The sequence below is a fragment of the Leptonychotes weddellii genome, chromosome 1 (assembly GCF_054177405.1).
Source record: "Leptonychotes weddellii isolate Sample4059 chromosome 1, ASM5417740v2, whole genome shotgun sequence".
Classification (NCBI taxonomy): Eukaryota; Metazoa; Chordata; class Mammalia; order Carnivora; family Phocidae; genus Leptonychotes; species Leptonychotes weddellii.
In genome coordinates this window covers 132,574,036-132,587,038 of record NC_138369.1, presented here as the reverse complement: position 1 = coordinate 132,587,038, position 13,003 = coordinate 132,574,036, and the positions used below count along the sequence as shown (strand labels likewise).

The 13,003-nt window shown below is 38.0% G+C and overlaps 1 protein-coding gene across 4 annotated transcripts in view; it reads left to right on the top strand.

Moving 5' to 3' along the window:
• Positions 1-8,348, top strand: part of LOC102730892 (T-lymphocyte activation antigen CD86) — a 66,318-nt gene extending 57,970 nt beyond the window's left edge. For 3 of the 4 annotated variants that reach the window (XM_081833202.1, XM_081833211.1, XM_081833193.1), the window contains 2 exons: positions 4,499-4,544; positions 6,654-8,348. In XM_081833202.1, coding sequence (XP_081689328.1) covers positions 4,499-4,544; positions 6,654-6,747 — 140 coding nt within the window. In that variant the 3' untranslated portion in view covers positions 6,748-8,348. Of the gene's footprint in view, positions 1-4,461; positions 4,545-6,653 lie in introns of all 4 variants that reach the window. The other variant, XM_081833207.1, reaches the window with a different exon arrangement.
• The last annotated feature ends 4,655 nt before the right edge of the window (positions 8,349-13,003 follow it).

The window sequence follows — 13,003 nt, the reverse complement described above, 5'->3', positions numbered from 1 at the left end:
GGGAGCCCTGATACCAAAACTGGAAAAAGACATTACAAGAAAAGAACACTATACATATATCTTGTGAAAATAGATGGCAAATTCCTTAACAAAATTACCAACTAAAATCTAGCAATCTGTTAAAAGTATGATACATCACAATCAAGTGGGGTTTATTCCAGGAATATTAGCTAGGTTCAATATACAAAACTCAAGAATAAAATTCACCATACTGGCAAACCAAAAAGAAAAAACATGTAATCATGTCAGCGGATACAAAAAAAGCATTTGGCAAAATTAACATCCATTCATAATTTTAAAATAGAAAGAAAAACTCTCATAAAAGTAGGAATATAGAGGAATTTCCTCAATCTGACAAAGGACGTATACCCAAATCCTTCAGTTAGCATCATATTTAATGATAAAAGACTGACTGCTTTCCCCATAAGACCAGGAATGAACTCTCACTACATTTCTTCAACATTTTACTGGAGGTCCTAGCCAGTGCAACAGTCTAGGAAAAAAATAAAAGGCATACATATTGGAAGGGAAGAAGTAAAACTTTTTTTTTTCTACAGATAACATGACCATGTTTGTAGAAAAGCCTAAGGCATCCATAAAAAACTATTAGAACTAATTGTGTGGGCTCCTGGGTGGTTCAGTCGGTTGAGTGTTTGCCTTTGGCTCAGGTCATGATCCCAGGGTCCTAGGATTGAGTCCCACATCAGGCTCTCTGCTCAGCGGGGAGACTGCTTCTCCCTCTGCCTCTGCCTGCCACTCCCCCTGCTTGTGCTCTCTCTCTCTCTGTCATATAAATAAATTTTAAAAATCTTAAAAAAAAAAGAACTAATTGCATGTAGCTAAGTCTCCAGGTACAAGGTCAATACACAAAATCAAAATCAGTTATATTTCATGAAAAAATTGCCATTCTTTCCTTGAAAGAATGGGATTAAAACAATAAAAACACAGATCCCAGTATATAAAAGCAACACATTTACAAAAGAAATTTGCATATCTTAAGTAAATGGCTAGGAAAGTCAAAAATATATTCAGCCCTTTGAATTTCCCTCCCTTCCCCTATGGTCCTCCGTGCTATTGCTTATGTTCCATATATGAGTGAAACCATATGATAATTGTACTATACAGTGGCTAACTGAACATAATAAAAATATATATATATATATATTCAGCCTCCTTCCTAATAAAATAGTTGCAAATTAAAAAAAAAACAAAATCAGTTATATTTCTATATACTCACAACAAACAATTTGGACACTGAAAAAATTTTAAATACCATTTACAGTAGCATCAAATAATATTAAAAGCTTGGAAGTAAGTTTTTAAAAACAAGTAAAAGACCTACACACTAAAAACTAAAAGACATCACTATTGACAGAAATTAAAGTAGGCCTAAATAAATGGACAACTATAACATGTTCATGGATCTGAGGAGTACATATTAAGATATCAGTTCAGCCCAGGGGCACCTGGATGGCTCAGTGCCTTCAGCTCAAGTCATGATCTCAGGGTCCTGGGATCTAGCCCAGAGTCTGGCTCTCAGGCTCCCTGCTCTGTGGGAGTTGCTTCTCCCTCTCCCCCTGCCCCTTCCCCCTGCTTCTTCTTCTCTCTCTCTCTTTCTCTCAAATAAATAAATAAAATCTTTTAAAAAAATTATATCAATTCAGCCCAAACTGATCTATGGATTCAGTGAGATACCAATCAAAATCCTGGCAGGCTCTTCATTATAAATAAAAAGCTAATTCTAAAAGTTCTATGGAAATGCAAAAGACATACAACTGCCAAACAATTCTGAAAAACAAGATCAAACACAGACAACTTATACTATCTTATTTCAAGTTTTACTACATAGCTATAGTAATTAAGACAGTGTGATATTGGTGAAAGCACAGACATACCAACCAATGGAACAAGATGGATAATCAAAAAGTAAACTCACATGGTCAACTGATTTGGACAGAGGAGCCAAGGCAATTCCATGCAGAAAAAGATAGTCTTTTTGACAATGGTTTTGGGACAATTAGATATCCACATGGAAAAATATGAACCTCAACACACAAAAAATAACTTGAAATGGACAATAGACCTAAAAACAAGAGCTAAAATTAAAAGACTTAAAAAAATTGGAGAAATCTTTATGATCTTAGGTTAAGCAGATCTTAGATAGGACACAGTAAGCACAAAGCATAGCATAAAAAGTAAAAATTGATAAACTGAACTTCATCAAAATTAAAAACTTTTGCCCTTTGACTTTGTTAAGAAAATTAGAAGTCAAGCCAGCCACAGACTAGGAGAAAATGTTTGCAAAATACATATCTCAAAAGGACTTAGATCCATAATACATAATTATATATTACTACCCAGTACAGAAGACAATCCATTTAACAAAAGGCTGGGAGCAAAAGATTTGAACACATACTTCATAGAAGAAAATACACAAATGGTCAATAAGCACCATCCCACAGTCACAACACCATTAGTCATTAGGGAAATACAAGTTAAAGCTGTAATGAGATACCACTACACACCCACTAACATGACTAAAATTAAAGGACTGGTAAATATCAAGTGCTGGAGAGGATGTGACACAATTGAAACTCTCATGTACTGCTGCACAACCCAGCAATCTTAGATATTTTCCCATGAGAGATAAAAACATATGTCCTCACAAAAACACACACAAAAGTTCATAGCAGCTTTCTTCATAATACTTAAAGTCTGGCACCCTAAATTTTCCTCAGTTGATGAATGGATAAACAAATGGTGGTACATTCATACAAGGAAATACTGCTGAGCTATAGAAAAGAATAGACTACTAGTAACATGCAACAACATGGATGAATTTCAAAAGCAGTATGCTACCTCCATACTGTTTTCAAGAATGGCTGTACTAGCTTGCATTCCCACCAACAGTGTAAGAGGGTTCCCCTTTCTCTGCTTCCTTGTCAACATCTGTTGTTTCCTGTGTTGTTAATTTGAGCCATTCTGACTGGTGTGAGGTGGTATCTCATTGTGGTTTTGATTTGTATTTTCCTGATGATGAGTGATGTTGAGCATTTTTTCAAGTGTCTGTTGGCCATTTGTATGTCTTCTTTGGAGAAATGTCTGTTCATGTCTTCTGCCCATTTCTTGACTGGATTATTTGTCTTTTGGGTGTTGAGTTTGATAAGTTAAAATAGATCTTGGATACTAGCCCTTTGGAGATACCCAGCCTAGAAGAGGACAATCAATCAAAATGATTTTTCTTTGTAAATATTAAATCCAGAATTACATTAGGATATCAAATATCAAACATAAAATTAATAACTAAATTTTCCCTGAAGAATATAACAGGAGACGGTGCATTTTCTGAGCATTTTGTCTAAATTTGTAATATAGTTGTATCTTGTTTTGTGTTACCAATAGGTTTTAAACTTGTATAAATCAGAAACATTTAGAATTTTCTAAAACACTTCATTAAAGTATCTCTATGGTGAAAAAAAAAAAAAGCAGTATGCTAGGAGAAAGACACCAGGCACAAAAAGACCAAAGACCACATATTTATGATCATTTAGAATTTAAAATTCTCAAAAATGCAAAACTATTGTGACATTAACCAGATCAGTAGTTATCAGGGGGTGGGGTAAGGGAAAGATACTGACTGAGAGGGGGCAGGAGGGAACTTTTGGGGCTTATATAAATGTTCTATATCTTGGTGATGGTGGTAGTTACATGAGTGTATACATTTGCTAAACTCACCAAAATCTGTACAGAAAATTATTGGATTTTATTGTGTATTAATTATACCTCAATAAAGCTGATTATTTTTAAACACACACACACACACACATGTGCACACACCTGAGAACTGCCAATGATAGGAAGTGTTCAAAACCATCAAGGGTGTTGTTTCACTCCCTAAAGTCCTACATGGATACCCAGGTTAACAACCCCTGCTGCAAGTGCCCAAAAGCACTATCACAACAGTCAACTGAAAGGAATTTAAACCCCAAGTTGCAACAGTGCTAAGCCCATTGCAACAGCAACTCAGGCTTTGGGAGGTCTAGCTAGTTAGAGATTTCCCACTTGGGCCCATCCATGCCACACTGGTATGTACCAGCAGACTCATCCATTTAGGCATCAACATCTCCAAGGTTTCCTTTTCTTCCTCCTTCTAAACCTTACTTTCAGAAGAGGATTGAAAACTTTTCCAATCACTAAATGATTGCTAAAACTAAGTTTGTTACCCCTCCCAGCAGTATTTTTATTTTAGTAAAGAATAGAGCTTTGAGTGAAAAACCTATTTCCAACATTAGAACTTAAGGCACAGTGAATAAAGGAAGGCATTTGCTTTTTGGATGCAAAAAAAAACTCCTCAGTTGCATCAAGTAAGCATCTATTTCCACATAAAAGGACACAGTGATTTCTCTCTGAGTCCTAGGACTTTGGATTCTTTTCAAACTTTCCCTCTTTTACTATCTGCAGGCAATACATTTTCTGAAGTTGTTTTGGTCTCTTCCAGAAACCAACAAAGTAGAGAGAAAAGAGAGTGAACAGACCAAGAAAAGGTGAGTCCTGACCTTCCAACATTGCTGAAAGAGGTACCATCCCCAGCAGATTTATAACTTCACCATCAGTTAAGTCTGAGGCATGCTGAGACCTCAGCAAACATGAGCTAATGGAGAGGAAAAGGAAAGTTAGTATCTGGAAGGAAATATTCTAGCTATAAATGGATGGCAGGATGTCCAATGCACAATGCTCAAGGGGCACGGCAAGCTGAGTCAAGTTAAAGTAGAAAATTAATACCAAAAGGGTCTGTGTCATGTGCATGAGCTTTATATTATTCACCATGGTAACCCCAGTACCTATCATGGTGCCTGGACTAGTGGGAATCCTACATGTGTGGAATGAATAAATAAATAAGTGAGGCGTGATAACATGTTCCCTTTAGCGTCAGTGTCTTTGCACCTGCTGTGTCCTCTGCTTGGAATGTTCTTCTGCCACTTCTTTACCTCATTCTTCAGATCTTGGTTCAAGCTGCACTTCTACAAAAAACCAACCCTTTCTTAGAGTATGTTAGTCTGTTATCGTGTCATATGGATCCCTCTGCTTTTTCTTCATAACACCAGGTAATACTTACATTTTTGTGTAATTACGTTATTAAACTATGAACTATACCAAACTTTATAGAGAGTAGAGATCATATCAGTTAAGCTTATCTTTGTATTGCCAGCACCTAACACAGTGCCTGGCATCTGGTAGTAGGTGCTCAATAAAGTTTTTTTCTATTGTGAAATTGTAGCAGCAGATATTTTTTAATTCATAGAAAATAGCCTTTTTATAATACTAACAATTTTCTGTAGTTATAATTTAATGGCATCTACTGGTTTACAGATAATAGGACTTATTCATAAAATTTACACTGTCGTGGTTTGATAAATATATAACATGTTGGAAAAGAGTTTCATGGAAACGTAAATGCTATTCATCAGGGTTTAGCTTCTCTTACATTTGCTTTCAGCTGAGCAATATTATAATTTGTTTGATTTTTATTTATTTTTCATTTATTTGCCTACTTTCCAGATTCTTTACCTAATCAAATCAAATCCAAATAAGCAACCCTAAATATGGCCCAGGGGAAATGTGTATATCCTTTTCTTTATATTCTCTTTTGTCCACATACTAGGGGCTATAGAAGACAAAATGTGGTGAGGTGCTTTTTTTAAGAGTTCAAGTTTTCAGTTGTTTTTAAATTCAGTTTATTCAAACTAAAAACAAAAAAATTTCACCCATTCTCCCACCCCTCACCCCCCACTTCTGACAACCACCAATCTCCTCTCTGTGTCTATGAGGTGGGTTTTTTATTATTTATTTTTAGATTCCACATATAAGAGAGATCATACGGTGTTTGTCTCTGTCTGACTTACTTCCCTTATCATAATGCTCTCAAGGTCCTTCCATGATGTCACAAACGGCAAAATCTCATTCATTTTTATGGCTGAATCATATTCCATTATATGTATATAGCACAATTTCTTTATCCATTCATCTATCAATGGACACTTAGGTTGTTTCCATACCTTGGTTAATGTAATAAATATTTGTTGAAAGAATGAATGTATGCATGAAGGAATACATAAAGATTCCTGGTGATCAGTTGTTTCGCAACATGATGAAATCAGATTATCTGTATCTCCATCTTCCCCGAGGAACAGGGCTCTCAAGAATATCAGGGCTCTGGCCACACAGTCATAGGGTCAGGCAATCCTAAGTCAAAAGCCTGGTCACAAAGATACTGTCATAAGCCCAGGGTCAACAGACCCAGAGTGCTCAGCATCTACCCAAATACGCACGCTGCTGTGAGTCTAGGAATCCTGGATGGTAAGCGCAGGTACTGAGATTATGCCTGCCCTCTTAGACTCAGTTCAGGTATGGTCCTGCAGGGAGAAGGCAGCAAGCAATCAACATATGGCAGGGGCAGGTCCAGTCAAAAATAAAGGGTAGTTAATTGAAGGAAGCATGAACAGCACATCTCCACCTATCTCTCCAACAGTTTGTTTCTCCTTATTGCTATTTCAGTGGCTCCCTGTATTCTGCCCTATCACTGAAATCTAGAAAAAGAAAGTGGCTCTATTGCAAAACCTCACCCAATTCCTTTTCTGTTGTTGTTTTTCCAGAGTACAATACCATGTACCTGAAAGATCTGATGAAGCTCGGTGTGTTAACATTTCGAAGACAACTTCAGGCGACAAAAGTACTACACATTTTTAATTAAAGAGTAAAATCCATATGACCATCCATTGTTTATATGCCTTCGCTTTCAAATTTTGGCTTACATTTTTTCTTGTCCATTAATATTATTGTTACCATTAATAATAGCAGGGGCTCCAGGACTCCTTGTAAGTGAGATGACCTCCCTATAATGCCAGTTCTGCTCCCTATGCCAGGAGCAGATTTTAACTGCTTCTTTTCATTTTGGAGCACACTTGTAGGCCAAGCTCACCTGACTGGTTCCTGGCTCAGGACTGATGTTTAAGACTAACACCTCCTGTTTCAGATTCAGCCTTCTTTTCTTAATTCTATAAATTGTGTTTTATGTAGAACTCCCAATTACTGGAATAATGGCTTTTATCTATGCTTAATTCTAAAACAGTGCCTCATTCCATCTTGTGTATTTGTGACTACCTCTTCAGTCTGGGTGGGAGTTATGTATGTTATGGCTTTATAGTGCTGTTATTAATATTTTGAAACATAAAGAGATGTGTACTATAATAATGTAATTACTATGTCCTGAGAAAATTTACCCACTTCTCTGCGAGGGTCAGTAGGAAAATGGTGGGTTGGTGTGCTGACAACAATGAGCAGACCGACTCAAAATTTGGAAAATTAGGAATGATGGAGATAGAACCAGCTCTGAATCCTGGAGCCACTTCTATCTGGGCTGCTGCTAATCTGAGGAGGATCCACCTGCCCAACAAGCTATTGATAAGCCTTAGCAGAGAGCACTGTGTAAAGCAGGAAAGCACTATGCACTGTGAACCCTACTTCTCTTCTTGAAATAAGTGACTGAGATGATGGCCCAGGGCAATTGTTCAAGAGCCAATATGAGAGATCACAATACTCAAAAGAGAGAAAGAAAAAAAAGGGAAAGCTCTTAACCGACAGAGATGCACATGAATGTCCTATCTGTCCAGCCCTCTAGCAAGCAAAAGGTGAACAGACTGTCCAAAAGAACTTCAGACAGACAGCACCTTCCTTGGTGGTTGGTGAGAAGTCTGGATAATACTCAAGTTATCGTGATGCTCCATCTGGCTGGAGGCAGAGCTGGGAGGGAGAGCTATCATCTTGATAATGGGATAAACGGAAGGAGGCTTAGGACTCTTTCAACTCATGCTGAGAAAGAAGGAGCTAGAGTGGAATTAGGAGGACCAAGATGCAAATCATCCAGAGGCCAACATAGTTGGCAGGTGTCCTAGGAAGGGATCAGCTGGTTCAGAGCAGGGCTCGCAAATTTGTGTCTGATACTGTCTATGTCATTCTCAACGATGGGAAAACTGGATGCACAAGAGGACTATGCTAGCCCAGCAGAAATGAGTTAGGTGACCCTGGCTCTAAGGCAGCATCGCTAATGGACAGAGCAGCCTCAGTCCAAGCCGAGACAGAACTTTGGGAGGCCCAACGCACAGAAATATTTCTTCTTATTCTACATAAAGGAACCTAGAAGATTGTAGACAGCTGTGCTAGCCATGCTTGCCTTGTAATATTACCATTTGTGTATTGTGCCCTGCCTCTGCCTTCATTAGGCTGAGGTAGCTTGTTGGTTCCTAACATGTTTTATACAGTGAGCTCTTAATAAACTTTTCTTAAATTGATCTAAAAGTCTCCATTTTCTGCTTTACTTCAACAGTACTACTCAACTCTCGTAGCCCAACATTACTTCCTCTGTCCTCCTAATGTATTTCCTCCCTCTTAATGTCTCCATGGAAGCCTCATTCTCCAGTCACCTTGGCTAGAGTCCTCTGACTCATCCTAAACCCTCTCCTCTTCCCTTTTCTCTTAGCCATTATATAAGAAAGGGGGGCTTATATAATTCTAAATGTTTATCTCAGTTATGAGACATAAAAATATCAAGCAAAGGAGGTCCTTTCTGAGGACAACTGGGAAATTTGGAGTTAGGAAAATGATACTTGCTTTTCAGTTTTAACTTTTTATATTCTGTAATTTTAAATTATGTGCTCATATGTACATTAAACAAAAACTTAATGTAAAATATTCCTTAAAATACCTTGATTACAAAATGAATGCATATAACTATATTGTATATTTCTAAAGTTGCCAAGAGAGTAAATCTTAAAAGTTCTCATCACAAGAAAAAAAAAGTTTGTACCTATGTGTGGTGATAGATGTTAATAAAACTTACTGTGTCAATCATTTCACAATGTATACATATATCAAATTATTATGCTGTACACCTAAAATTAGTACAATGTTACGTGCCTATTTTACCTCAACTAAAAATAAATAAATGAATATATATATACACTTAGCATATAGCATGCACTTAGCATATATTGCTACATGTAGCATATATATATATGGCATGTGAGAAGACCCAGGAAAAATCTGGAAGAAAGAAAGTTCCAGGGTCTGTGAGGGCAACAATATGTCTAATTTCTTTTTTTTTTTTTTAAAGATTTTATTTATTTATTTGACAGAGAGAGACACAGTGAGAGAGGGAACACAAGCAGGAGGAGTGGGAGAGGGAGAAGCAGGCCTCCCGCTGAACAGGGAGCCCGATGCGGGGCTCGATCCCAGGACCCTGGGATCATGACCTGAGCCGAAGGCAGACGCTTAACGACTGAACCACCCAGGCGCCCCAATATGTCTAATTTCTTAACCAATGAATCCTGGGCACCTAACAGTACCTCAAAGCTATTTGTTCAAAGATTGAATGAAGCATTAATGTGCCCTCTGGTGAAAACATCCCTCCTTTGTATGTTAAATTCTCCAGATTTTCGATGTTCCAAATCTGGGGAAAGAAAAGCCAAGAAAAGTTAAGAGGTCATTAAGTATAATAACAGTACTAGTTAACATTCCTGGTACTCACCTTGTATCAGGGACTCTTCTAAACTGTTAAACTCATTATCCCATTTATTCCTCACAATGACCCTGTGATGTAGGTATGTGGATAGTATGACCATTTTGCTGATGAGGAAACCTAGACATGGACAGGTCAAAGCAATTAACCCAAGGTCACTAACTTAATAAGTGACAGAGCTGGGGAAAATTTTGCAAAGCATCACTCTTTCTACCCCTTTGTTTCCCAGCCATAGAAGAGACAGCACTTTGGCTGGTTGTAGGTTGAGTGCCTATACCACATCCTGCACTAACAGCCCTCCGAGGCGGTGCCTCCAGAGGATTCATCACTGAGTTTTCCAGAAGCCATTCCATCATCTCATAAGGCCAGAAGCTGTGGATGATAAGGCACATGATATGATCGATCAGCAGAAATGAGTTTTTGGCACATGATGTAATGAGCACTGGGTATCATATAAGACTGATGAATCACTGACCTCTACCTCTGAAACCAATAATACATTATATGGTAATTAATTGAATCTAAATTTAAAAAAGAACACAGTAAAACTTGCATAGATGGGGAAATTTTAATCATATTTCCCCCACCCTCCCCAAAGGGTAGAATAACTAAATGGATTTTGAGACAATGAATTTAGGAAGAAACTATTTGCCATGCAAGTTTAGATGTGAAAAACTTTTCTATTCATCATTAAAGAAAAACTGGCAAACCAAAAAAAAAAAGGGGGGGGGGAAAGAAAAGAAAAAATGAGTTTTTGCTCAGAGGGAAAGCAAACTACAACGGCTGCCTCCATCTCCTCCCCCTCCACCCCTACCACTTACTCTTTTGCAATCCACCCTCCTCCCTCTGCCATTCTGAAGCCAGTTTAATCCACTCGGTGGTCTCACATTTGTTAACCTGGGCTAGAAAGCAAAGGGTCATCTCTAACTACTGCTCTACAACCTTTCCCTCAGTACCCACTGCCACCCACCTCCCTGCCACACTTGGTTATCACAAGACCAAGCAAATATTTCTCTGATTTCAGCAACCACCCTTTCTTTTCTCATTCAGGTCCTTATTTCCTCAATCCAAGAGCATGACAATCACTACCCAACTGATCCCAGTCTACTGTCCTTCTTATCCTGCGTTCTGTCCAAAACATCGAAACGAACAAGAAGATAAATAGTGAAAAAGGGTCTCCTCACATTCCTTTTCCCTAGCCACATAGAGACAACTATGATCTCCAGGTTCTTACATATCTTTCCATAGACACACTATGCCTGTGTGTGTGTGTACATATACGTACATGAAAATAGTGTACATACGTATATACATATAGATACATAAATGTATGTGTGCATGTGTGTGCACGTATTTTTCCCCTTATTCAGGTAGATTTGGTTTTATTCTATACCTAACTAAACAGCCTAAACATAAGACTTCTGCTAAGACGATTAAGAAAGAAACCAGCCTTCAGTATAATCCTTCATATTAAAAACACATTACTGTATCAGTTTTCAGTCTCATCCATATACCAGCATTATTGTGGATCTTATAATAAAAGTGAGATTCCATTGGCTTTCACCATGTCTGCCTGTTCACTCCATAAGAAAAATACTTACAGATATGGAGTCCTGCACTATCCTTACACACAATTTTTTTTTTTAAGAGAGAACATGTGCAAGCAGTTGGGGGAGGGAAGGGGCAGAGGGAGAGAGAGAATCTCAAGCAGGTTCCACACCCAGCACAGGAGCCCAACACGGGGCTCAATTTCACGACCCTGAGATCATGACCTGAGTGGAAACCAAGAGTCAGATGCTTAACTAACTGGGCCACCCAGGCATCCCTTTAGACACAAATTTTTTAGCCTGCTCCAATTTGAACAAGTTACACCCTCGGTCTGGTCTACAATAGTCACCCTGAACTGGATCTCCCATTTCCTGTGTATCATTTTTTGTCTTTTGTGATTTACTCCCTCACTTTGGTGGTACATATATGCCAGTAGCTTTCTGAGAAAGGATATATGGGAAATTAATTTAATAAGATTTTGTGTATCTGAGAATGTCTTTATCCTACTTCCCACTTAATCATTTGTCTTGATATGGAATTTTGGATTGGAAATTATTTCCACTGTTTTAGTTTCCAGTGTTGTTCTTGAGAAAGCTATAGAAATTCTGATTCCTTATCTTTTTATGTGGAAGCTTTTAAGATCTCTGTATGTTCAGTGTTCCTAAATTTTGTAATGAAGTGTCTATTCATCTACTGTGATTTACACTGAGGTAGCCTTTTGTATTTGAAAATGCATGTCCTTCACTCTAAGGAAATTTTCCTGAATTATATCATTGATTAATTTTTCTCCTCTATTTCACTGGTCTCTCATTCTAGGATATGGATTCCAATGTTGGATCTCCTAGACTGATCCTCCCATTTTCTTATCTTTCTCTCCTCTTTTCCATCTTTTTGTCCTTTGTTCTATTTCTTAAAGATTTCCTCAAGTTTATCTTCCAACCTTTCTGTTGTATTCTATTTTATTTTATTTTATTTTATTATGTTATGTTAGTCACCATACAATACATCATTAGTTTTTGATGTAGTGTTCCATGATTCATTGTTTTCGTATAACACCCAGTGCTCCATGCAGTACGTGCCCTCCTTAATACCCATCACCGGGCTAACCCATCCCCCCACCCCCTCCCCTTAGAACCCTCAGTAGGTTTTTCAGAGTCCATAGTCTCTCATGGTTCATCTCCCCCTCTGATTTCCCCCCCTTCTCCTAATGTCCTCTATGCTATTCCTTATGTTCCACAAATAAGTGAAACCATATGATCATGACTTCCTCTGCTTGGCTTATTTCTTCTTAGCATAATCTTCTCCAGTTCCATCCATGTTGATGTAAAAGTTGGGTATTCAACCTTTCTGATGGCTGAGTAATATTCCATTGTATATATGGACCACATCTTCTTTATCCATTCATCTGTTGAAGGGCATCTCGGCTCTTTCCACAGTTTGGCTATTGCAGACATTGCTGCTATGAACATTGGGGTGCATATGGCCCTTCTTTTCACTACATCTGTGTCTCTGGGGTAAATACCCAGTAGTGCAATTGCTGGGTCATAAGGTAGCTCTATTTTTAATTTTTTGAGGAACCTCCACACTGTTTTCCAAAGTGGCTGTACCAACGTACATTCCCACCAACAGTGTGAGAGGGTTCCCCTTTCTCTACAACCTTTCCAACATTTGTTGTTTCTTGCCGTGTCAACTTTTGCCATTCTAACTGGTGTAAGGCAGTATCTCAATGTGGTTTTGATTTGAATTTCCCTGATGGCTAATGATGATGAACATTTTTTTCATGTGTCTGTTAGCCATTTGTATGTCTTCTTTGGAGAAGTGTCTGTTCATGTCTTCTGCCCATTTTTTTTGACTTATTTGTTTTTTTGGGTGTTGAGTTTG